The 27,360-nt window shown below is 42.6% G+C and overlaps 1 protein-coding gene across 2 annotated transcripts; it reads left to right on the top strand.

Moving 5' to 3' along the window:
• LOC118565750 (protein MB21D2-like) lies at positions 1–27,228 on the top strand. Of its 2 annotated transcripts, none has more exons than XM_036146699.1 (6): positions 1–135; positions 4,163–4,374; positions 20,673–21,011; positions 25,267–25,460; positions 25,552–25,794; positions 26,095–27,228. In XM_036146699.1, exons 1-6 carry the CDS (start codon positions 62–64, stop codon positions 26,743–26,745), a joined length of 1,713 nt encoding a protein of 570 aa, XP_036002592.1. In that variant the 5' UTR covers positions 1–61; the 3' UTR covers positions 26,746–27,228. The 2 variants fall into 2 exon arrangements, with proteins under 2 accessions (XP_036002592.1, XP_036002593.1); XM_036146700.1 differs by having other exon boundaries at positions 5–135; positions 25,552–25,764; positions 26,140–27,228.
• The last annotated feature ends 132 nt before the right edge of the window (positions 27,229–27,360 follow it).

Below are 27,360 nucleotides of genomic sequence, written 5' to 3'. Positions count from 1 at the left end.
TATTTTAGATATGTCAATTCAAAAAGTGAATATTAAATAATATAAATTGATTACACCCAGCATGATCTATTTTCAGCCTCTTGTTACTCATGATAATAATTTACAGCTTGTGAGAACCCCGAATTTACTTGATCGGTAAGTAAGAATGTTACATAAGATCAATATGCATTTTAAATGCAGAAATGTAATGTTATTATGACAATATTAATTAAGATAATCACGGGGAAGACTGCTGACTTGGCAGTTGTTTAGGAGACAATGTCGAGGGTAATTAACGGAAAGTTTAGTGGAGGGAAAAAGGGTGTTGGAAGGTTTTGCACAAGCAAAGGTGATGCATGCAGGATTTTGCAGCAAAGCATTAACTGGTTGGACAAGATGCAAAACTCTGGTGCAAATTAATGTCCTTTAGTTTACGGTCAAGCATGAAAAGCAGTATGTTAATAAACAAAAAACAGTATTTGTTCTTCCTTTTCTTTTCGATTGGCTTGACACTTTCACAAAATGCTCTTTCTAATAATGCTAATAGTCCGTTATTCAGCTAAAAGCTCATTAATGTTGCAAAATGAGAACTTTGCTTGTACCGTAATATCAAAACCTGAGAGAGGCTGAAACTAAAATCGTAGCCCAGACTCGCTGACACGAACGCACACAGTCAAAATGTCACTAGTAAAGTTTAAACATTTAGAATACATTTAAAATAATGAGATTTAACAATTTATAAAGATCTCTCTGGAACCAGTATGATTAAACCAAACCATCACTGACGCAAATAACCTGGAAGAACAAACAGAAATCCACTGTAAAAGCAGGTCATTTATCAGAATGTGCTTAAAATACAATTAGATTCTTTCTTTTTAAGCTGAGAAACACACTAAGGTTATAAGTTGGGAGTTCTTGTCGCTGTTAAGCAGCAAGTATCACACAACTTTATTTGCTTTTCTTATTATATTACTGTTCTAACGTATCAGGGTGTTATCTGCTTCTGCACCGACACACCTCAGAGTCTTATGATCCACACTAGACTAAACAGAACAAGTCCAGCATTTATAAGGAGCCGCAGAAAAGCTCTTTGGGAATCACGAAACAAACAAACTTCTGTCATTTGTTTTTTTAAAAGGATTACGTGAGAACTTTCAGTAACAGTAGCCGTCCACGTGGAGTAAAACAACCTTTTATATTTTTCAAAAATGTACAGGCAACCTTTCAGCCGAGTCAGCCAAATGAGAGTTAAACAGCCAGCTGTGACTTGTTATCCTGCTTTGTAATCTGGCGTTGCCATTTTGTTCGTTCCATTTCACCCCTGTGTACTCAAACATGGCACATCAGCTCATTTCTCTTGATAAAGTGTTTCAAAGAATAAAGGCTAAAAAATATGTATACAATTATCCTAAAACTGTTAGAATGGCCCATTTTATTTGATTTTAATTGTATAACACTTGCATAGAACCTCATTTTCTTTGCTTGTGGTTCTGATCCCCGTCTGGACCAGTTAACTCTCAATTCAATTCAATTAAATTTTATTTATATAGCACCAATTCATGAAACATGTCATCTCGAGGCACTTTACAAAGTCAAAATCAATCAGATTATACAGATTGGTCAAAAATTTCCTATATAAGGGAACCAGTTGATTGCTTCAAAGTCCCGACAAGCAGCATTCACTCCTGGAGAAGTGTAGAGCTACAGGGAGAGTCGTCTGCATTGTCCATGGCTTTGCTGCAATCCCTCATACTGAGCAAGCATGAAGCGACAGTGGAAAGAAAAACTCCGTAAAATGACCTTAAAGAAAATGAAAGATTATGACCTCTTGATGACCTCTTGCTCCAACCAGAATGCATCTAAGTGACCTCCTGAGGGATGTTGCTATTTCTGGGACGTTTTCTTACAGTAAATTCACAGCCAGTGGTTAGAGAGCAGGTCGTTTATGTCCCGGAGAAGCCTGGAGCAGGACCCTCAGCCCCAGATCAAGTCTCTCCAGGCTTAAGCACCACCAGTCACCAGTAGGGCTGGGCCCGTTTAGTCGTTAAATAGGAAATATTTGTAATTATGATAGGAATTTGGATTTATCTTGCCGATAAATTCCAACTAGTGGCATCTGACCCCCCCCCCCCAAAAAAAAAAGCCAGTATTGTCAGGATTGTGATTTTTGCTATTTTCAGCACTGTTGGTTTATTGAGAGCATCGATAAATATCAATAAATTTAAAAAATATGCATAGATGCAGTCACTGTGTGGGGTTTGGTGATACAAATCACACTTCTTTATGTAACTTGAGTCCTGATGAAACATATTTTGAATTTTAGTTTTAATATATGTTACATTTTTAAATGTTTTTTAAGGAGTATTTGTGATTATTGGGCTATAATTGACATGCAGTCACAGCCACACAGCTGCCTGAAAAGACAGCATTAAGGAGTAAATACTGTAGTCTTTTATCATCACTTATCATTATCACAACATCACCACAATTTAATGTGATGACATTTAAAGCCCATATCGCCCACCGCTAGTCACCAGGACTCACCTTCTTCATTCTATAGCTTTTCCTTATTTCTGCGACTTTCTACATTACAGAAACATAGTGAAGACATCAACACTCTCAATCAAAAAGGTATATAATTATGTATCGAAAACAATATTTAAAAGAAGACCCAAAACATCTCGTATATTTTGGCCTTTTCTAAACCCACCCCGGTCATTCCTGGCCGTCTCTCCATGAGCTTCACGAGGTTTGTGACCTGAAATGGTTTCCCAGCTGCCTCAAAGCATTTCCCAAAGGTAGTAATAAAAATAAAGACAAACCGCTGAATGAAAAGGTGAGTCCAGACTTTTATCTGGTGATGTTTCTGCATTTTTTTTCCTCCTTTTTTTTTTTTTTTTGGACAAATACCAAAGCTTTGTTTTTGGTCAAACAGAGATGTCTGCTGCTCCATTTGTTTTGCTTTCATCTATGACTGAATAATCTGTTTGGCTCAGAGATGTTCTCACCTTGCCACGTCTCGCAACCTAACAAAACGACTGCATAGACACTCTCAGTTGCAAGGAGTCGGGCCGTGAACATTAAAGTTTCAGTTTAAAGGGACGTAGCTATGTAATATGCTTATATATATATATAAAAAAAAAGACCAGAAACCGTTTGTTCATGATAAAATAGGGTTATATACACCAAGCCTCCATCCTGATAATGTTGTGGTGGTCATTTTTGTGGATGAAAATAGCCCCAGCACCAGGCGTGATGACCAGATATAAACAGAGGTGGCGCCATCTAGCGACAGTATCACAGAATGCCGGTTTGCGTAATTAATAAATCAAAAATAAATAATCTCAAACCGAGCCTTACCCTCTGAAATGCCTCGCAGTAAAGCGGCAGGTCGGCGTGATCGAAGACCAACGTTATTAATTAAATAAACTGATCTACAGCAACTTTAAGAGCCTCATATTAGAAGATTTTCTCGCATCATTCAACTCTGCTGTCACATCTGAGCAATCGGTAAGTTTAGCGTCCGCCTCAGTGAACACCAACGTTCATATTGTATTCCCAGCGACATTATAGTCTTTTCCCTCTTGGAATTACTTATTTATTTGCGTTTTTCCTCCACTGGATCTTCATGCCTGCTCGGTATGAGAGATTGCTGCAAAGCCATGGACAACTGCTTGGCAAGACTTTGATGCAATCAACTGGGTTTCCTTAGAGAGGAAACTTTTTGACCATTTTGTATAATCTGACCCAATCTGTATAATCTAATTGGATTTGACTTTGTAAAGTGCCTTGAGAGGACATGTTTCATGAATTGGCGCTAGATAAATTGAATCAAATTTAATCTTGGACCATTCTTCGGGGTTAACCGATTGCGTAAATCTATGATCTAAGCAGAATAGTCGTTGCTAACTACCACCGCGTCGCCTGGCCCACCTGCACTGACGATTTACTGTATTTTAAATCTACGGTAAATTACAAGCTGTATTCTTGCACAAATGCCCTCTGCACAATCAATTCTGCACATACAAATGGTTTTAAAAATACCTGTACACTGTGACTTCTCCTGCATTGTCTACATTTAAATTGTTTACTTTTAAATCACTGCTGCACCTCATACTGCACTCTGTGCATACAAAATGACAAAGTTGTCTAAGTCCTTCTCCGCCGTCGTCTCTCTCCGCAGGGTAGCAGAGATGGAGTCGCTAATGAACGCGGTGACCCCGCGCTCACCGGCCCCCGTCAAGAAGCTGTCCGAGGTGGACTTCCGCTCCGGCGCCACCCTGGAGCAGCTGTCGGCGCAGGTGTCGGAGCTGGTGCTGCTGGAGCAGGGGGAGTTCGGAGACCAGACCGCCTTGGAGGTCCACACTGCCAAGGACTTCATCTTCAACATGCTCGGTAAAAAACTTTTTTTATTTTGTTTCCCGCTGCAGTTTCTCGGGTCTGGCTCGGGCCGGACGAAAGAAAGCATGAAATAGAAATCATGTTGATCGATATCGACAAGCATCAAAAAATTTTAAAACAGATTAAGAACACAAACACTGAATTCAAACTCAACCTTTTATTGAATCAACTTTTTACTAAAATGCAAGGTTTTAAAAAAAAGAAAAAAAGAACAGGTGCTCTCTGAACTCTTTGAAGGGGGCGGGGCTTGGTGACAGAGCCCTCCTGGGTCTGCTTTGTGATTGGTTGGGAGGATGTAATGACTAGTATTAACCTACATAATAAGCTAGAAAACAAAAAGAAGGAAAACGCTTCTTCTATTGACCTTTTTATTGACCCTTTTTTCTGTCTATCGCTTATAGATCAATATACTGTATATTGTTATTGAATAATCATCCGCCGCTTGGCCTGGCATCCCTGTTGGTATGGATGATAGCTGTTACCGTGTCTCCTGGGGGGGTCATGCTTTGTCTTCAGTCACGTTAGCTTGTGTCACAGTAACTGCATTAAACCCATCTGGACGCTGTTGTCTATGAAAAAGCTTTGGGTAGGGGTTCTTGGTTTGCGATCTGAATAGTGTGAGTATATCAGGATCAGTGGTGTGGCATTCAGTGTTCTCCTGCATCAGGGTGGCCTATGTTAGCTTCCTCTGACGGCACTTTATTGTTTAATATCTCTTAGTTTTATCTTAGTTTTATGTATATTCGTGGATCTAGTGTTGATCTGCGACTTAAGTTTTAGTGCTCTGAGCGCCCCCAAGAGGTCGGATAATTGTTGGTCATGTGACGCTAATCATGTAAACGAGTTAAACAGCAAGGCACAGCATAGGCTTTATTGTCTCTGGGGTCGTTATTCAACGTGCTGACCAACGTTTAAAAAAAGTAACAAGTTTAGCTTCTTTTAAAAAGCTGAGACAAAAGAGGAGGAAGAGGTTAGGAAGCTCCTAACCTCGCCTTCTCAGGACTTGTGTTTAAAATAAAAATCCTCCATTTGTTTCGGTTTCTGTTGCGTCTCTGTCTTGTTAAAACAGTCACACAACCCTTTACTGTTGGCGAACGTGTTGCTTTAGTGTTCACATACATAGAATTAGAGGTGATTATATCAGGAAAATATGTAGATGTGATAAGAAGATCCCATCCAGTAAAGATGGACGTCATCTTCCCAGCTCCTGTGTGACTGCGGTCCGATGCGTTGAGCGCGTTCCCAGATGCCCCGTATGACTCCGGAGGAAAATACGTCGCCGCCGGCGCTAGTCCTGGCTTCTTTGTCTCTGAGCCGTCGCTGTTTAAAGCAAACGACCGGCGTGCCTGAACACGTCCTCTTTTTTCCACTGTTTCTGCTCATAATTGGTTGTAAATATTGCCGCTGGTGTCATAGTTTGTGAACTGCTGGCTAATCGTCTATGTAGCACAGGCGTCTGGGGCTGCGTCTTTTGTATTTCGTCGTTCATTGGTACACAGCGGAGTCCTTTAGAAAATCTGTAGAAACGTGTGGCGTGTCTTTGGGGGGAGCTATTTCTCAGACTTATTTAGCATGCGTTTTTCCTCCCAGCATGCATGCTTTAGTTCACTTTGGCGTCACCGAGGGAGCAAGGAGCTCTGCTGCTCCTTTTTTTTTAACCAGGAACGCCCTGCGTGTCTCGCTGATGTGCTGTCGGCTGCACTTTGACCTCTGCTGTCAGAGGAGACGCAGCGGATAAAGAAGTTTTAGTGCGAGGAACAGATTTGAGGCAGGAGTGGAGGGAAAAAAAAAAACACTTGTAAGACCTCTAGTGGTCTGTAAAAGTATTCATGCAAGGGGCTTTGGGTAAGTCTCGGCTGACCAGAGCACCTTCCTCCTTACTTTTGGGAAGAAAGAAACAAGATGGCAACAATTTCTCACCATGAAGCAAACGAGAGAAAACACCAGCGGATATTACTGTTTATTCTCCTCGCAGTTGGGTTGGGGTCTGGACTTTAACTAGGCCGTTCAAACCCATTTAAATGTTTCCACTTAAACCACCAGAGGGTTGCTTTAGCAATTTGTCGTTGGGGTCGTTGTCCTGCTGGAAGGTGAACCTCTGTTCCAGTCTTAGATCAGATGCCAACTCACAGGTTCTGCTCCAGAACATCGCTGCTTCCAGCACCATCCGTCTTTCCCTCGACTCGGATCAGTTTCCCAGTCCCTGCTGCTGAAAAACATCCCCACAGCATGATGCTGCCACCACCATATTTTACTTTGGGGACTGTTATCCTTGCAGACATTACATTTTCCTTGGTGGCTGAAATTTTTTAATATTAGTCTCCTCTGACCAGAGGACCCTCCTCCATACGTTTGGAGGGGGTTCACTAATTAACACTAATTTATAGGGCTGAACGATTTTGGAAAATAATCTAATTGCGATTTTTTTTTTCTTAATATTGCGATTTAATGTGATTTTTTTTTTTTTTTTTTTTTTTTTTTTTTTCCCCCAGTTTAATTTATCATGTCTTTTTAAACGTATACAAACAAATCATTTTGTTTCCTCGCTGTGCAGATTAGTTGCTAAAAGACCCACAGCATCTAAACTCTGAGCAGAAATGATTGCGTTCTGCCTACAATATTTTTCAACCAAAATTGCAATTTTGACTTTTCTCTGCGTTAACCACAAGCAACAAAAATGGCGTCTAAATAAAGACATTTGTAAACAAGGACTATTCAAAACAAGAACTTTTAATGTTTCTATTAATCAGAATATTATTCAAGAGAACAGCTTTTAGTTGATTTGGACATCAATCCTTGTTGAACATAAAGTCCAACCAACAAGCAAGTCTATGTATTAAACTGATTGACCTGTACTTACTATGTATGATTATATAAACTCTAAAACAAGTAATAAAGTTAGATTATCTCACTGCTGCAACTGTCTTCCATTCCATGTGGAGGCAAACCCACTTCAAACATTTTACCAACACCTAAAGGACACGTCTAATTCCCTAATTGTTACATAGCCAAAAATTGCAGACTCTGCGATTTGGAAATTGCGTTTTTTTTAAATCGCGATTATATTGAAAATGCGATTAATTGTTCAGCCCTAGTAATTAATGACTATTTTCTGGCCCCTCTTCCATGGAGCCCAGCTCTATGAAGTGTCCAGCCTATTGTGGTCCTACAGAGAGAGCCTCCAGTCTGTGGAGCTCTGCAGCTCCTCCAGGGATTGCTGCAAAGCCATCAACAATGCAGACGACTACCCACCGTGGCTCTACGCTCTTTCAGGAGGAGTGAATGCTGCTTGTCAAGACTTGATGCAACCTGCTGGGTTTCCTTAGAGAGGAAACTTCCTGACCAATCTGTATAATCTGATTGAATTTGGAAAGTGCCTTGACATGACGTATCATGAATCGGCGCTATATAAATAAAATTTAATTAAATTAAATCCTGTAATCTAGAGAATATAAAGTTGTTGCTGTACATTTGTGAAGCTCATCTGAACACTTTCCCCTTTATATTGTGAATAAACGTCCTCTGCAGACGGGTTGCAAGTTAGAAACAGAAAGTGAGGTGTGGCAGTTTCTCCAACAGGCGGCGCCGTTTCCCCTTCCAGTCGGCAGCGTTCGAGCTCGTCTCTCCGTTCCTCCGGCTTCTGGTGTGCATTGACAGCAGCCAGCTATGCGTTGGGGGTGGGGGAAAGGCCCCTCAGGTGCCGTTTTGGGCCCAGCGCTTCGTCCATCAGCCGGTTCTGCTCTTCCTCCGATTCAGCCTGCAGCGCCCCGCTTGACGGATCACGCCGCAAAGTTTCAAGGCTTCTTCCCTCTCCGCTCGCGTCACACAGACCCCCTCAGCCAGTGAGAAGTGGGCCACGTCCAGCTGTGATCCAGGCTTTTCTTTTTCACATCCTCCCGCCACCTCACACAGACAGGTGTTACTTCTTCGCTCCTTCCATCATTTTCCTCAAGAGCTGCTGATGGCTTCCTTTAGGCGCTTCGGGCTCCTTTCACCTACTCAATCACCGGCGGTTCCCTGGCACCTTCACACACCCCCACGCCTGGTTCGTCTGCAGGAAGGAGGGAAGAAGAAAAAAAAAGTTAGACGCTTTGAAGAGTCGGGAAGTTTGCGTTAGTTTCTAGAAATCTGAATTTCTGAGGCCCCCCCTGGAGGATGAAAGGCGGCTCCTGTTGCAGTGCGCCGTGGCTCCTCGTAGGCTCGCCTCCTCTTTTGCCGGAGCTTTTAGAAAGCTTAAGCTGCTGGTGGATCCTTCGGGGCGTCGAGGAAAAGGCAGGAGAGATGATGAAGCCCGCACACAGACGCAGTGATCCCTCCCAACAGCCCGACGGGTTCAGGGACAGGCTCTTATTTAGCTCATCGTCGGGTAAGCGGCGCGCCTCGCCTTCCGGCAGCTGCTGTGTAAATCTCTCAACCGGAAACCACGTCTGATGAAAACCAAACGGATCCCCTCTGGCGGCGCGGTGAGTTTGTTTGTCAGCTTTAAAGGTGTTAAGATTTAAAAGGGCCCGCTCCTGTCCATTCCCCACGGCCCGTCTCACCCCGGTTTAAGATTTGGTAGTAAAGGAGAAACGATTATGAGAGGCAAACATATAAAATATGCATATTTATTTCATTTGGAATTCCAAAGAGACAAAGAAAAACTTACAAGCTTAATTTCAGTATGTTACCGACGTCCTTCTCCCAGACATTGTCTGCCCTCAGATCCGCAAAGACATCTTTTTAACAGACTCCCTGTTAGTTTGAGGGTTTTGGGCGCAAACATTGAGGCTCCATGTCCTATCTGCTCCCAAAACAAGGAGACTATTCTCTCTTTAGCACCCAGATGTCCTATCAGGGGGTCGACCCAGATGACCTCAAGAACCATAAAATAGCTTTCAGACCTTAAAACAAACACCCTGTGAGCTGTGTGTTTTCTCCCTCAGAGGGGCAACCCCCACTTTCCTCCAAGACAGTTTAGGGATTAAAAGGTACCTCTTATTTTCCATAAAAATGCCTGATTTAATATAACAAGTAATAATATTTTTTCATAACATAGGTCAGAGTTCATCTGAGCTCCTGGGTTTGATCAAAGCTTCACAAGGCATGAGCGTCCTCCCGCTCGGGCCCGCAGACGGACGTCTTTCAGGAAAATTAACTTCTTGCAAGAGTGATGAGTTAAAAAGCAACTAAACTACACTCAGTACTGTCAGGTGTGGCTTCCTCCTTCATATTTTCAGCTTTTTTCTTCAGCTGTGGCCGTTTACGCGGTAAGTAGCACCTAGACTGCGTGACGTAATATGCCTCTGTTCGCATAGACCACGGCAAAGCAGGACACGCCGTATGTAGGGAGGTTTTATAAATTAAGGATTAAAGGTTCTCTGTCTGTGGTGTGACTGCAGAAGCCACTATAATCAGTGTTATATGGGCTTCATATTTAAATACCCGTGGGGTTTAGATCCTAGGGAGACCCCCCCTTCAGTAATCAGTGTTGCAGAGCAGAAGTAAATGCCTCATCAGAGATAAAAAACACCTGCAGATGAAAAAAGGTTAGCTTTACCTCACTACTGGCCTAAAACAAAGGTATGGGCTGCCCCCTAGGGGGACCTGGTGGTAAACCCCCTCTTGTTTTTGTCCTGAATAACCAAGTCGGGGTCCAAATGATGCGAACACTCCCCCCCTACAATGATGCTGCTTAGCAAGTTCACCTTTTGGAGCAGCTTTTGCATTTCTGGCTGCATCTCTGACCCGCTTTATTAGGCAGGGGGCAGATTGAACGGATCGGTTTCCTGACTCGTCTTTAAATCTATTTAGCTTCACCTATTTTAGAAGGTTAATGTTGGGCCACTTTAGCCACACCAGGATCAGTTTGGAAGTGTGGATCATTCAGATCATTGTCCTCCTGGAAAGACCCCGCTGTGTCTATCTTGATTCCCCGACCTCTCAGCTCCTCGCTGAGCTGTTTGCCGACAGCTCAGCCTCTTCTGTCTCCCAGCTCCACCCAGTCAGGCCTTTTCCTGTCAGTCCTTCAGCATCACTTAGTCACACGTGGAGGGGAACGGGTTCAAATCTGTGTTTTTTTTATTCGGATTATGTTAGTTAGAGAAAATCAACAATGGAGTAAGACGTTTTTTAAAATTCACTGATAAGGGATGGCGCCTTATCGCGCAACCCTGTTAAAGAAAACGGTTAAATGTTCAATCAAATCATTAAAATACCAAAACTATGACAAGCAGATGTTAGTTAAAGCCTCTAATTCTGTGCAGAATGGCCTGATACGCTGCAAAAAGGGAAGTAAAAGTATGTAAAATCTCCTTGAAATTGGTGTATTTGTCCTTGATTTGAGCAGATATATTTAAGATGATGGGTTTAAATTTGTTAATCTTATGTCAAATGCAAGAATCTAATTTCATTGGCCGCTTGTTTAAACTTGCCTGCGCAAATCAAGGACAAATAAGCTAATAAGCCTTTTTATCTTCGGTGTTTCGATTTTGTTTTTCACATTGATGGGTTTTTGTCTTTCATGTGTTTCTATCTATTTTTTGTACTGTGACCTTAAATAAAATGTATAATAATAATAATAATAATAATAATAATAATAATAATAATAATAATAATAATAATAAAAAAAAAAAAAATAATAATAATACTAAAATCCTACTTGAAGTTCCCTTTATGCAGTGTAAATATTCAGCTAAAACCCTTCACCTGGTTTATCTGGTCTTTAATTTTAGATTATGAGGGAAAATAGTCTTTTATGTTTATAGTAGAGTCAGGAAGCAGCAGCGTCGTCTGGCTTGTGTCGGTCCTCAGCTTGTGAACGCTGCCGGCCTCGGTGCGACTCCTCCACAGCTGGACGGCGTCCCCCGCCTCGTCAGAGGGGCCCCGTGCCAACGCCCCGAGCGGAGCTGCTGTTTCCCTCATCGTCGCCTGCCCGACTAATTCTCCATCAACGCCCGTCATCGCTCGGTACCGCGGGCGCCCGCTATGAACGAAGAGCTCCATTTGATTAGTCGCTCTTTTGTCTGCGCGCCGCTTCCCATCAGCTCAGACACCGGCCCAATCAGAGCAAACGAGCAGCGCTTTTTGCCGCGTGGCGGGGGGGGGGGCGTGGAGGCCCTCATGGTCGTGTCGGCGGATCCTCCAGCCGGCGCTGATGAGTTCACGGCCTCTGCGGCAGCCGCCTCTGACGGGGAGCGCCGAGGAACGTCCCGACGCGGCTCTAGATGTCACATCCGATCAGTCGTCGGAGGCGTCTTCCTGGGCCCTAATTTAACACGACTGGGGTTTTGACACTGCATGACATTGTTTGACACAGTATTCAATTAAATGATTAGGGGCTCAAAATCCCCGAGTGTCCTCCGAGGCATGGAGCGAAACGATTAGTGGCCATCGGAGGACGAGAGGATCTTCTGTCTGAGCGGCTGACAGGGTGGGTGAAAACTCCTCGTTGCAGCTCTGATTGTCAACCTTCATCAACTGACTCAAAAACTGGAGCTCCTCGTCGGTTTAAGTAGGAAACGATGAAAGCTTTTCCTTAGAGCTGGTTTCCATCTCTAAGGAAACTCTCCCTGCTTGTGCTCTTAATGCACGTGGAAGCTTTAGGATATATAAAAGCAATAAAAGAAGTGCATGGGGTCCTTTTAATTAGAAATGTCACACGTCTGTCATCGTTGACTATTTCTTGTCCGTTTCACCTTGAAATTTTTTTGTTAAGTCCGCTGTAGTGTATTTAAACAGCATGTAAAATCCTGTCATTTAACAGCAGATGATATTGCCGGGATCAACGCAGCAGACGGCTTCCTGTCTGCAGACACGGGTCTGTTATTCCTCGTTTCGGCCACACAGGCGATCCTACGTCCAGTCGTAGCTGTTGTCCTTGTGTGTTTGGGACAAAGGCAGCATATTTTATCACTGTTTCAGTATTTCATTGTCTAAACCAACGGTCACCAACCTTTTATGAAACTGAGAGCTACTTCATTGGTGTTGTGTCATACGAAGGGCTACCAGTACTGACCTTTGACCTAGAAGAGTCATAGTTCAACTTTATGTAAAACAAACACATTTTTAATGCAGAGCCCAGCTCATTTTGTGCTTTTTATCATGTAAATGGGGGAAGACGAAACAATATCGGCTACAAGAATTGGCCCCCCTCAAAAAAATCGGCAGCACAGATCGGTGGGATCAGGGGCCTCCAACCTTTACAGTCTAAAGAGCCATTTTGCCTACAGTCCACTTGAATTAAACTCGTTCAGAGCCGCAAATGTTGCCTGGCCTGTTGAAAAAAGACAAGTTATAATTTTTTGATAAAGATCTACTGTAGGAAATCTGTTGTCATTGTTAAAGAAACGCCCTTTATGTCTATTTTGAGGTTTTAAAAAAAGAGAGGATGGACTGGATGTTATTTGTGGATAATGATGTAAATAAAAAAAAAAATCATAGTTTCCAACATGATGAGAAAATATCGATTTAAGATTAAATGTTACTGGCACTTTTAGCATCATTCTGTTGTGAAAATTAAAGGCAATTATTCCAAAAGAACTGCTAAAACCTGCGTTTATTATCATTATTACATTTAAATACCATAATAAAAATATAATTTGTAGCCAAAGTTATTAAGAATCACTGTGAAAGGTCCAAAGAGCCAGAGGTTGCAGAGCCCTGGGTCAGACAGATGTAAAAAAAAATAATCGGTATCGGTCAATCTCTGGTTCTCATCCAGAAGGTAGCCCCCCCAAACCCCCCCCCCCCCCCCCAATGGGTGCCTGGTGGTCAGACGACAGCAGCGGAGGTAGGTTTGAGTCTGTGCAGCTTTAAATTCAGCAGGCGAGCCGCTGCTGCCTCGTTTCTTTAATTTATGACTAAATTTGCTGAAATTCTCTCCGGGTTTTCCACACGGAGCGATGGAGGAACGAGTCGCCTGCCGCAGACCCACAGATGACTCTTTAGGGGCGGGGGGGGGGGGGGGGACGTCCTCTCATGGAAACGTCCATTCGGAGACATTCGTTATAGGATTAGGGTTAATCCGTGGGTGTGAAACCAGCCGGGACCGTCTCCATTCCAGCTCCATTTTCCACCTTCGGAGAGGGTTGGAGTATTTTGTGTGTGTGTGTGTGTGTGCCAGCTTGTCCTGCTGCCCGCTTTAAGAGTTTCGATTAGAAATTAAATTGTGTTTTTTGGAAGAGCTTCAGACTCGCCGCAGCAAAGTGTGGCGCTCGCTAATTGACACGGTTTTTAATTTGCGGCCCACTCGGATGGAAGCCGGACGCGTTTGAGGCTCTTTTTCATCTTTTCTCGGCTATTTGACCCAATTTATTAGAGGCTGATTAGACCAAATAAATCGGAGGAGGCTCCGCTGCGAACTTCCTGAGCTTCGGCCGTTATCTGATGTCCGCTCTTCCCTCCAAACCCGTCCTCAGCCCTCTCCTCTCTCATTGCTTTGATCTACCGTCTTTTTTATTTTTTTCTTCCTCCCAACAGATTTTAAGTGCTGGAAATCAATTTAAAAATCTGTCACTTAGTATCTAAACGGGAAACTTCCCCTTCTCTCTGGGATCAGACCTGCTCTGCGTCGGTCTGCTGAGCGGTTTTCTCCTCTAATGTCGGCGAGTCTTTACAAGTCAGAGCTTCCAGGGGATTTTAGAAGCCCTAATGAAAATATTTAACAATACCGAGGTCACCTCTGTGTTAGTAAAGGCGCTCTCATAGGTTTAATGTAGACATACAGGACTGTCTCAGAAAATTAGAATATTGTGATGAAGTTCTTTATTTTCTGTAATGCAATTAAAAAACATGAAATGTCATACATTCTGGATTAATTACAAATCAACTGAAATATCGCAAGCCTTTTATTGTTTTAATATCGCTGATTATGGCGTACAGCTTAAGAAACCCAAATATCCTATCTCAAAATATTAGAATATCGTGAAAAAGTATACTAGTAGGTTATTCAACTAATCACTTGAATCGTCTAATTAACTCGAAACACTGCAGGGTTTCCTGAGCCTTGAAAAACACTCAGCTTGGTTCAGCAAACTAAATCACAAGTATGGTAGTGGTTAAGAGACGACATAAGATTCTCACAGTAACTGGTGTACTGACCATGGCATTACTGTCCTTGATTGGCCTGCCAATTCCCCTGACCTGAACCCCATAGAGAATTTGTGGGGTATTGTGAAGAAGAAGCTGAAAGACACCAGAGCCAACAATGCAAATGAGCTAAAGGCCGCTATTGAAGCATCCTGGGCATCCATAACACCTCAGCAATGCCACAGGCTGATTGCCTCCATGCCACGCCGCATTGATGCAGTAATCTGTGCAAAAGGATTCCCAACCAAGTACTGAGTGCATTAATGGACATTTTCAAATGTTTGATTTTGTTTTGCTGTTATAATTTTTTTTTTTACTTGGTCTGAGGAAATATTCTAATATTTTGAGATAGGATTTTTGAGTTTTCTTCAGCTGTAAGCCATAATCAGCGATATTAAAACAATAAAAGGCTTGCGATATTTCAGTTGATTTGTAATGAATCCAGAATGTATGACATTTCATGTTTTTTAATTGCATTACAGAAAATAAAGAACTTTATCACAATATTCTAATTTTATGAGACAGTCCTGTATAACATGAATACCCATAGTTGGATAGTTTAGGTTAAATTTTAAGGGTGCTGCATCCCTCTGACAGGTTTTAATTTTCATTTTTGACGTTTAAATCCCTTCATTAGCTGCCTAATAGTAAGTATACACATGTTATGGACATACAGAACCCTCAGATGGGCTTAAATCCAGCAGGTTTCTACAGCCTGCAGTCGGAAAGTGGGAATAAAACCAAGATCAAAATGCTCACTTCCCGCATAATTGTTCACACAGAGCAGACTGACGTCATTTCTGCCTTCAGTGAAACCTAGGAGGCTGTTTAAAGTGTCTGGAAGCCAACGTCTCCCTGGAGATGAAAGGGTCAAAGGTCAACGTCTAGCCACTGTGTGCAGCGCTGCGCAGGAAGCTGATTAAATGCTAAAAATAATGGTCATATTTTACGAAGTGATCATTAATTCAGCATTACGTTGAATGTATTTCATAAATCAGCGTGGTTATTGATTTATAAATGCTAGTATTTAATGTGCCTTTTAATTTCTTTTATGGTAATGAATATTTATTGCCTGTCTGGTGCTGCTACAACCTCCTCTATCAGCCTGCAAAATGTCCCTTTTGTCCTTTTTTTTTAATATAACCGTGCAACATTGAGACCACGTCTTTAAATAAAGCCAGTTTGTTTTATTGCAATGTGAGTTTTGAGTCTAAATGTGTGAACTTTTACAACTTTGGGAACTTTATATTTCCATCGCTGACGGCATGAATACGCCCTCTAGTAGTACGCAGAGGAACATTTGACTTCAACTCAACAGTATCTTTTTTTCTAATGTAAATCTGGCCTTAATGTATGGTCTCTTATTCTGCTTTTTGTTTTTATACAGTTTTTTTACCCTTTCTTTACGCTTCCATTTGCCTTTGGCTTCGCTGCTGGAGCACCTGAATTTCCTCCTGTGGAGCAATTGAGGATATTTTTATTCTATCAGTTTATAATTTCTTTTTATGCCTGGTCTCTGTTCCCACAAGCTGACTTCTAACATGCATTTTGATGTGTTTTTTTAATCTGTTTATTTATTTTTGTTAGCATCTTCTGCTCAGCTGCAGTCGAGTCAACGTTCCGGCCTGCGAGAGGTCGGCTAACCAAACAAACCGCGCGGCTTTCTGGGTTTGTACTTTCCCATGAAAATGTCTTCTTCTTCTTCTTTTCTATACAATACAATGAAGGAAAATAAAGTGCAATTGGTTCAACGTATCCCAGAAACCAAAAATGTGCCCAAACGTCTGACGATGGCACTTTTAAAGCGGCCATTCGGCAAATTTCTCTCACTTGTACTTCCTCGCTGTGAACAGTAATGCCGCGCTGTAATATCGCCCCCTAGGGGTTGGGAGGTATAACGATATTGAAAGCCAGAATATCGATTTTAAATTGTTTTTAAAAACATCAATATTACTCTTTGTATTGATTTTTATGTACAGCCTTACTGGTCGACGTATCGGCTGTCCTCTGCTCTTGACAGGTTTATGTTAATCAAAACTGTCTTTCCATGCAAGTGTATGAGAGAAAAGAACCAGTGAACACGAAGATGCATACATCGTAACATGCCTCGCCCCTCTGATACACCAATTATTAAACACTTCCAAGGGTTCACTATTTCTCTGTCACACAGCACCCATACAATAATCTCACCTACGTATTTGCACACATGCACGCTCACACACACTTTCTAAATAAACCAGCGACACTTTCACTCACACACATTTATCACTAATTAATGACGCTTTGATAAAAGCAAGTTTGGAGGATTAAGAGATTTCCACGTTGGTTTTATAAAAAGGTTTCTGAGCAGCAGATCTGTAGACTGCAGCAGTTCTCTGTGGGTTTAAATGTCGGAGGATCCTCGCTCGCCACAGCGAGCAGATTTAGACGCCGTTTCTTTCCTAAAAACACGTCCTGGACGCTGAAGGACTTCCGCCCCCGCTCATAAATGCTCATTTCTGTCCCTTGGTTGTGAGTTTAAAGCTGATGCCGCTTTCACCGAGTGAAACATTTCCGCCGTTTTTTTCACCTCGGCTCTGCTTATGCACTTCCTGGAAATTTTAAGTATAAATTAATGTTCCAGAGAAAAAAAATAGGATTTTTTACAACCCTGCTCTGTATCAGACTAAATGCCTGCTCACATTCCCCCTGGAAGCGCAGCCTTGTGTCCACCTAACAGGATGAGGGGGATTATGTGGGCAGCTCTGCGCCCCCGGCCGTAGCCTGCTGGCTCGGTCTGGTCCCCCCCCCCTACCCCCCCGGCTCTATGGAGCCTTTACCTCCCCCCCAGCTGATAAACACCCTGCAACGCTCACAATCTCTCCTCTGTGTAGTGTTTTTAAATGGCTGCTTTTGACCCCCTGACCTGAAGCAGGTAGCAGTTCCTGCAGAACACTTTACCACCGGATCACGCTTTTTCCCCGTCCCTCCTTTTTTTTTTTAAATCTGCAGAACTTAGTTTACTCGGATCCAGAGCCTGCAGGTCCCCCGGGCCCAGAGCCCACAAAGTATACAACAGAGCTAAGGATTTGGAGGCATGTTAAAGTTCTTTTATTATAATTTTTTTCTTTCTTTATTATTATCTATCTATTATATTTATTTTTATATAAATAGATATAATAGAATGATATAATAGAAATAAGAAACATGCACTTTGTGCATGCAAAATGACAAATGAAGCTGACTAAAGTCTACGCTCTGAAGTTATTTTTATTTTATTAATAATTTCTAATATTTTTATGTATATATTTATGTATTTTCATAATTATTATTTTAGTTTTTTTGTTATTTATTATTACTATTATTATTATCTATGTATTATATTTATTTTAATTTTATTATTAATTTCTAATATTTGTATGTATATATTTGTGTATTTTTAAAATTATTATTATTTTTTAGTTATTTATTATTATTATTATTATTATTAATAATAATAATAATAATAATAATAATAATAATAATAATAATAATAATAATAATATAATAATAATAATAATAATCATCATCATTTTTATTTTACTATTATTTTTTTATTATTTAATTATGTTTTTTATGTGAAAGTTTTCAGAGCGGAGGGGAGAGGGATTTCGGACCCTCTGGGGAGCCGCGGTACTGGCAGGCTTTGACGTAATACAGGAAAATGATGGAGCGATGATCTGATTGCTCCAGTCTGGTTCCTCATCCAGCTTTTGTTTTGTTTTAGAGATGCTGGGTGGCCCACTGTGAGAGATTTTCTGGAACAAGCCGCTCTGACGCCGATACATTATTCATCACCGTGTTTTCTAAAAGAGATTTTGTTTTCATCACCTTAGAATGAATAATTAATCTCACTGGGGGTGGATATTGTCCTCCGCCAGAAAACGCAGTTTTCTTTGTTACAGGAGCCCAGGATGGAGCTCCAGAGTTGCCTCTGTGTATTTCTGGGAATGCTGTCGTAGTTTGAAACGTTCCCCTAGAAAGTAAAGAAAGATGCAAAGTCTTCTTTAGCATTGGACTACCAATGCCAGTTGGTTGACATGCAGGTGATCATTAAATTTGCTTGGTTTAATTTAATTTAGAGTCCTTTTTAAACTATTTTCACTTGTTCTTTGACTCTTTTACTTCTTTTACTCTTTCTTTATTTTTTATTTTACAAAATTATTTTAAAATTATTTTTACAACACAAAATTACAAAATAATGTGATTCAGCTGTTACTTATTTCATCTTAATGACTAACATTTCAACGACTTCAAGTCTGCAAATTTATTTGTAATTGAATAAATTCACTAAAATACTGCTACAATTGTAAAGGTAAATTAGCATATTTATTGCTTACTATAAAAAAAGTAATTTTTCATCAGTTGAGTTTTTCATTTCTTAACAGGAGAAAGTTCCTGATAAAATTTCAGCTAGTTAAATAGAATTTAATTTGTTCTAGTACAGTCCAGTCATATAGTCGGGTTTAGATCCACCTCTTTACAGTCTGCTTTAATCTTAATTGCAGTTCAGTACCGTCAGAATCAGCAGGTAATATACTTTAATGAATTAGAAGGTGATCTAAATCCAGCTGCACTGCAAAAACAGATCTAAAAATAAGCAAAATGTTCTTAAAATTTGTGTTTTTGTCCTTGATTTGAGCAGGTAAATAATATTATCTGCCAATGGAATGAGTATTTTGACCCCTAAAATAAGATAATTGGATATCCTACACCTAAAATAAGATGATGGAGATGAATTGTTCCTATTTTAAGTGCAAAAGTCTTATTCCATCAGCAGATCATCTTATTTACCCGCTCAAATCAAGGACAGAAACTCTCATTTTAAGAAAATATTACCCATTTTTAGTTCCGTTTTTGCAGTGTGGTCGTTGGCTTTACAGCCATCTCTGTTGCTGAGAAAGCATGTGGCGATAGTTGAGAGGAACATCTCCATTTTAACAGGTAGAAACAAAAACAACAAATAAAAATAAAGAGTACTTTATATACAGTGGCCTACTTTTGTAGGTCAGTGGCAGCTATATTTGTTCACATAGTGCTCCTTGTTTACCCCAACCAAGACAACCTTGTTGTATTAACTGTCTTCATGTTAACTGGACGTTTTTGGGGACCTCACAGGAACAACACCCAGTCTTACTTTGGGAATGAAAAGCCAGAAAACCCATAAATCAAAATTGTATCTAGCAGTTTGTCGGCTCCCATCTACACATCATGTTTTACAGTGTACCTTGTTGGACTGCTGTTAGTTTTGTTCTGTTTCCCTCCATGTTTTGTGAGGAAACCACTGAGCTCTGTGTCCCCACAAGGGCCGTCTGAAATAGTTCAATACATAAAACAGTTAGCTTTGACTTCCCTTTTTGCTTAATATTTTAATAATTTTGGCCATGTTTTTTTTTCAATTGCAATCTACAACTTTACCAGCAAATGTCATTAAAGACTAATTAAATAAAAAGGTTTGTCTTGTAAAGCACTAAAGTTGATATGGAAAATGACAATTGACCCAACAGAACAGCAGAAAGTGGCGCTGACGCTGGTTCCTGCTAACGGGAAGGCAGCTGCCTGTCAGTGAGTGGCCAGGCTGTGAAGCCACCAGCCGCCATATTGGTACTCCCTATTTTCCCCCAGTAATGAGGGAATATGTGCGCTACAGCATCGAATAACGAGGATTTTCTCATGTTCAGGGGGGACTTAAAACTTTTAAAATGTCAAATGCCATATACTTTTATGTTATGTTCTAAAACTATCAAGTACTGAGAAAGTCATGTGCTGAAATATTTTGCATTTTATTTAAATATATATATTATATATTTATAAATATATAAATAACAATATACAAAAACATATATTCACATATATGCATACACATATATACATATACACATACTTATATATACACATATATATTTAATCTGAATAACATGTAAAATATTTCAGCACCTAATTTCCTAGTAGTTGATAGTGTTAGTACATCCACAGACTGTAGAATTACCTGTGAAACGTTTTCACTCAGCCAGAAAACTTCTTGTTGTTGCAACCAAATCCTATGGGATTCTGTGAGAGTAGGGAGTAGCAAGATGGCGGCCAGTGACTTCAGTTTTTTGGCAAAATCAGCACTCCAGTGAACTATATAGCTCAGTGGTTAGCTCCCGATTCTGCAGCCGACTCAAACAAACTAAACATGCCTTCTCTCCTCCAATCCCTGCCAGGTTTAGTCCAGAAGGTGGACCAGCGCCTCCCGGTGGCCAACGAGTACCTCCTCCTGTCAGGCGGGGCCCGGGAAGGCGTCCTGGACCTCAACCCGGAGGACCTGGGGGAGTACGCCAAGGGGGCCGACTTCGACCTGGACTTCACGCTGCTGGTGCCCGCCTTGAAGCTCCACGACCGCAACCAGCCGGTGACGCTGGACATGAGGCACTCGCCGCCGTGCCACTCGTGGCTCAGCCTGCGCCTGTGCGACTCCAACGTCCTGTCGCGCTGGGGCATCTGCTGCCAGGAGGAGAACGGGCTCCCCGAGGACGAGGAGGAGGAGGAGGAGGAGGAGATGGGTGAGTCGGGAGAAGTGGGACCTTGTAGAAACAGGAAGTCAGCGAGGAGTGATAGGAAACTGAAGGCGTTGGTGACGGGAGGCTGGAGTAAACGGAGATGAAAGTGTTGCTGCAGCTCAGGGTGAGAAGACTGGGAACAGATTGGGTTTAGTCCATGTTTTCTTCACATAATTTGATGCTGTGATGCAATTTGGACTGACAGCCTGCAGCAGAGGGGTTGTTCTTCATATTAAAAAAGAAAGAAAAATAAGCTCCCAGATTGGTTAAAACTCAGAGAAGGGAAAAAAAAAAAGCTGGAGAATTCAACTCTCAAACATTCATGAGCAAAAACTAAGCGGTCGAAAGTGCAAGATAACACAGCGGTTTGCAGATTAGTCCACAAAAATCAATCTACCGCACGCTGGTAAGTGTGCAGCTCGGAGGCTGGGGGGAAAGTAATGACATTTATTGATATGAATCTCTTTCATTTTCAGCAGTTTGCCAAGAAGCATCGGTCGGGTTTTCTGGATGTTTAATAACATTTCCCACAAGATCTCGGGGTGCTGTAATTGCTGAGGCGGGGGGTGGGGGGGTGATTAAATCAGGGTGGATGACAGAACGTGTCAAACCAAATATGTCCCTGAAAGATGAGAAAAATAAATCCACTGTTTAACGTTCAACTTGTCTTGGAGTCTCACCTGGGACACCTTCCCACTTTCTTTGCCTTTCAAACGTTGAGCTTGTCCTACTTTTTTGCCATGGCGTGCTACGGCCCCAAACTTTGATGCATTTCACTGGAAAGTGGTACATAAAGTAGTGCTCATTATCAAATTGAAGGAAAATGGTCACAAACGCAGTTTTTACCGGCGTCTCATGCGTCGGTACTCAACCCTCCTGAGTCAATACTTTGTAGAAATTGGTAATGAAAGATGGACGCGCCCAGAGAGACGTTCAGATCAACGCTCGTCTTCACATCTTGGTGTTTGAGTCCTACAGAGAACAAGCTGATGAACGGATTTTGCAATGGGGAGTTGATGATGACCGTAACGACTCCCCATTGCTAAGGGGTGGACCAGTTTTGGTTTAATTAGCATGTTAGCTAAGCCATAACAAGACCTTTCTGGGCAATACTATAAAGCTTGGAGCTCCACATTACTCCAGACATTTTGAATTGAGAAAGCTTTCTGGATGGGAAGCGAAACGTCTTCAGGCTTCGAAAAAAGTCCAGTTGTTTTGTTTTTTAACTTTTGTTTTTGGAATACCTTGACCAGGATGACTGAGAATCTCCACCAGCTAGCAGCTAGCGTTTAGCTCAGGCTAATCACGTAGCAGGATTATGTGGAGATATTTGGCAGGGGTCAGTCAGAATTCATATTTTGGCCGGTAAAAATATGCTTGGCTGGGTTGATTTTTACATCTACCGGCCAACTTGGCCGGTGAATCATGAAGTTAATGTCGGACGTTGCCTACAGCACATCATCCTGTCACACAAGTCACCGTTTGGCCTTAGCTACCTCTACCTTGGCTATGCTCCCTCTCTCTACTCCTGGTTACTCTCTTCAGCGTCCTTCTTCTTCCCAGCTGATCTTTCCATGAACACACTTCTCTACCTCCTTCTCAATGTTCCTTCCTGAAGACCCACAGAGGACCCGTCTCCTCCCCGTCTCCCTGATAGCGTTAGCTTTAGTTATCCGGTCATCTAAGAACACCTCCTGGCCCCCCGAGGAGCCTGTCTCCTTTCTTCCTCGTCCTTTGTCTTCCTCGTCTTCCTCACTGCCAGTCACTCTGCGTGCCACCATCCTGTGTTCTCTGGCACACATGTGGGGCAGAAGTAGATGAAGAGACAAAAGAGAATGCCGCTTAAGTTAGGCAAGTATGCAAAGGTCTAAAAAAGTAGTTGCTCACCTAAATTAATCTTAAACTGTGATTAAAAAAACGTCTTTAGTTCTCAGTGTGGGAACACTGCAAAAAAGGGAACTAAAAGTAAGTAAAATCTTCTTAGAATTTGTATATTTTTCCTTGATTTGAGCAGCTAAATAAGATTATTTGCCAATGGAATGAGAATTTCTAACCCTAAAATAAGATAATTAGTTAAACTGCACTTGAAATAAGATGGAAGAGACGAATTGTTTTTATTTTAAGTACAAAAATCTTATTCCATTGGCAAATGGTCTGATTTACCTGCTCAAATCAAAGACAAATACACTTATTTCAAGAGGATTTTACCTACTTTTAGTTCCCTTGTTGCTGTGAAAATGAGAGGCGTCTTTATGTCGACAAGTGTCCGTTAGGTTGGTGGTGTGGGATTAAATAAAATAAAAATCTAACGGCCTCTGCGGAAAGTGTTAAATCATTCGGACCTTTTGGTCAAACTAAATGGGTTCAGCGGTTCATTTAATCCAGGGGTGTCAAACTCATTTTGGTTGAGGGGCCGCATTCAGCTTAATCTGATCTCAAGAGGGCCACACGAGTAAACTCATTGCAAGATTAAATACAACCAATAAATGTGGACTTGTTGTTGATTTTTATATTAAATGAATTTCACTTTTACACAATATATTATGAATAACCTCAGCGTTTTTAAGAAAAGTATGTGCAATTTCAACAATACTTTTACTCAGTTAAACATTTACTTGTGCATTATGCATAAGAACTGATCACAGTGATTATACAATGTTGAAAAACATTTATTCACATTTTTTGGAACTTAAAAACACTATCCTGCATGACAAAATACATCAAACAGATAAAAATTAAGAAATTATTTAAAATCAATTTTCCACATCTGAAGCTCAGTGCTACCATCTGCTGATTAAAACACAGCGCCCCTCGTGGACAATATAGGAACTGCAGATTTTCAATTAAACGAAGTACATGTTTTTTTCAATAATTGTTTTATCATTCTCTTCCTTTTATCTCCTCTTTCTTTCACCTTTTCCCTTTGTCTTCTTGTTCTTCCTTTCCTCTTGTACTTTCCCATTGTAGTGTCCATATGATTTGAGATATTCCCCGCATGAATCATAATTAGGGCTGGGCAACGATTAAAATATTTAATCGCGATTAATCGCATAATTTGCGTGATTAATCGCGATTAATCGCATTGTATTTACAAACTCCAAGAATGAATTCAAAAGTAGTGTAAAGAGCACTTTTATTTTAATGTTCTGCTGCCATATGAACAAAAGTGTTGTAACATTTGTAGCACTTATCAGTAACACATATTTAGTGTAAAGCTCAACTTAAACATGTAAAACAAAAAATAGCAATAATAATAAATTAAAGCTTATTGCCACTGACAGGGAATTCTCTTTATGGGGAAAAAATCTACCAAAAACAGGCAATTTCTGAGGTAACAGCAGGGAGCAGCATTACCATTTTATGTTCAATACCAAAGTTTAAGTTGGCAGTGGTTACAACTAACTTGTTTCTGTCATATTTGTTGCTGGAAGAACTTTAAACTGAAATGCTTGCTAACTCGATATACGTGCATGTTTATTTGACGTTAACACGCGTTTTTTTGTTGTTGCTTTCTCGCGTGCATATAGTGAATGGCAGGGAAAAACAGGCAAAAATACATGGATACTTTGAAACGAGAAGCGACTTCACCGACGGCGTCTAAGCAGACCCCCCCCCCGCTCCGCTCCGCTCCGCACAAAACTTGTTCCGGCCGCCAACTCACCGCCTCGCCCCGCCTAAGCTCGCTCGCGGTACCTGCGGGAAACACCGCCTTCCGCATGTCAGCTGTGTTTTTTTCCGGCCAGCACCTTTCTTCCTCTTTGAATACGAGGTTTGGCTGACAGCGAGGTTATTGGCGCATTATCGCCACCTACTGTTCTGATTCAAACCCCTACACCGCAGCAACAGACCTTCACAAAATAAAAGCATGTGAGCAACATGCGTTAACGCGCGTTAAAGAAAATATCGCCGTTAATAGTCTGAGTTAACGCGAAATTAACGCGTTAACTTGCCCAGCCCTAATCATAATAAAACTATTCACATTTATTAATTTAAGCGGCGCACTACGGCAAAAGCAGTACTGCTCCACTTGTGAAAGTCAAATCTGACGAGCTCTTTATGGAATTAAGACAACAATTTTTATTGCTACATTCCCAGACAGGACACTGGATAAAAATAATGAAAATGCATTTAGCCAACGGGCCGGACTAAATTGTTTGACACCCCTGATTTAATCTGTGTTTTAGCGTGTTTGACGCACGCTGAACGAGCTGTTTCACGTCTTTACTCACCTGTTGCTGGTCGGTGTCTCTGTCCCCAGCTAAGGGCTCCATCCCTTCCCTGGGCTCTCCTCAGGCCCTGGACGGCTGCTACTTCTCCCCCAGCTTGGTGACGGACTGGTTCTGGCGGGTGGTGAGCGAGGCGGTGGCCGAGCTGAGGCGCAGCCCCCAGAGAGGCATCCCGACCCCCGAGCGGCTGGAGCGGAACGGACCCCTGACCACCATCATCCTTCAGGTACAGACCGTGGGGGGGTAAATAAGCGGCGGACGCTGCCGGGGGGGCCACGAGAGCGCTGAGCGAGGCGTCAATGTGCTCCTCCTTGCAGGCGGGCTCCAGCCGGGTTCTGTACGACCTGCTGCCGGTGGTCTCCTTCCGGGGCTGGCCCGCCGTGGCCCAGGGCTGGCTGACGGCCAACCACTTCTGGGACGGCAAAATCACCGAGGAGGAGGCCATATCCGGCTTCTACCTGCTGCCCTGCTGCTCCCCGCTGGGCGGCCGGCCCGACCGGGAGTGGAGGCTGGCCTTCTCGCGCACCGAGGTGAGGCGGGCCGTCTTGTTTCGTCGCTGTCTTTTAGACTTAGACTTAGACTTTCTTTATTGTCATTTTGTATACACAGAGTGCATACAGAACGAAATTTCGTTTTCACACAGCTCAGAAAGATTGCAGTAACTCTACAGGATACCTTGCAGTGAATTACAGTACAGGATAAAGTGCAGTGATCAATCGCAGTCACTTACAGGATAAATTTCAATTTACTTCCGGATAAAGTGCAGCAGTGAACAGTAGGCAGTTGAAATGTAAACAATGTAAACCAAATGTAGACACATATGCAGTAGGGTGCAGCAGTGATTTAAAAGTAGACAGTTGCTTTTACCCCCGGGTGTCTGTTCTAACCCGATTCCTCGCAACCAGGTGCAGCTGAAGAAGTGCATCCCCTTCCCCATGGCGCAGGCGTTCCAGGCGGCCAAGGCGGTGCTGTCCCGCATCCTGGCGCGCCCTCGCACGGGCCTCAGCCTCTACCACCTGCGCACGCTCCTGTTCTGGGCCTGCGACCGCCTCCCCGGGGCCTACCTGTCCTGCGCCGAGCCGGACACCCCCGGCCGCCTCCTCCTGGGCCTCCTGGACGACCTGGCCCACTGCATCCTGGGCAAGAGCTGCCCCAACTACTTCCTGCCCCAGTGCAACATGCTGGAGCACCTGAGCGACGGCCAGGCGCTGCTGGTGGCCCGCAAGCTGGCCCACGTGCGCTCGGACCCCAGCGAACACCTGCGCGCGGCCCTGGACCAGGCCCAGCAGGCGGGCCAGCTGAAGAAGGAGCTGACGGCCGGCGGCGCCACCAACGGCGCGGGCTCGCCGGGCCCTCACCCGGCCAACGGCATCATCTCGCCGTCCGAGGACAAGCTCGCCCAGCGGCTGCAGCAGCTGGTCACCGAGAACCCCGGCAAGTCCATCTCGGTCTTCCTGAACCCCGACGACGTGTCCAGGCCCCACTTCCGCATCGACGACAAGTTCTACTGAGGTACCGCGACTCTGCTGCTCCATCAAGTCTTAAAAACCAAAAAAAGAAAAGAAAGAAAAAACACATTTCCTCATAAATAAAACATGAATCCAACTAACAGGATATCACCTAGCTTTTGTCCAGGTCGTCTCCTAACGAGCTGGCCTTAAGGAGACCAGACGGCTGTAGCTTGGTTTTGGCTCTTTCAGAGACGGCGTGTCCGCGTTTTGGCCTTAGGGGAGTGCGGACATGACGCACCCGTCCGCAGAAACCTCCCGGTTCAACGCATTTCCGCCCTCTCTGCTTGCTTCACACGGCGGCGGGAGACTGACGAGGAGGAAAAGGAACCGATTGTAACGCTGGGGAGGAGAGCTGCAGAGCCTTTTGAGCAAAGAGTCTCTTTTTAGACTGCTTTCTGTTATTCACACTCAGTTTGTGCGACTCTTTGTTTCACTTTTCTCAGGTATGCACAGCATTTTTGAACCTCCCTGCCCCCCAAAAAATAAAAAAAGCCTGCAACAACATTTCACGTCACTCAAATTAGCCGGAACGTACCAAAGAGCCGTGAATTGATCGGCTTCACATGACAAAGGAAGAGACGATTCGACGTACGTGTAGATTTCCCTCCTCCCAAC

The sequence above is a fragment of the Fundulus heteroclitus genome, chromosome 14, assembly GCF_011125445.2.
Source record: "Fundulus heteroclitus isolate FHET01 chromosome 14, MU-UCD_Fhet_4.1, whole genome shotgun sequence".
In the NCBI taxonomy this organism is placed as follows: domain Eukaryota; kingdom Metazoa; phylum Chordata; class Actinopteri; order Cyprinodontiformes; family Fundulidae; genus Fundulus; species Fundulus heteroclitus.
The sequence above is the reverse complement of the archived record's forward strand: the minus strand, read 5'-3'. Positions and strand labels throughout refer to the sequence as shown.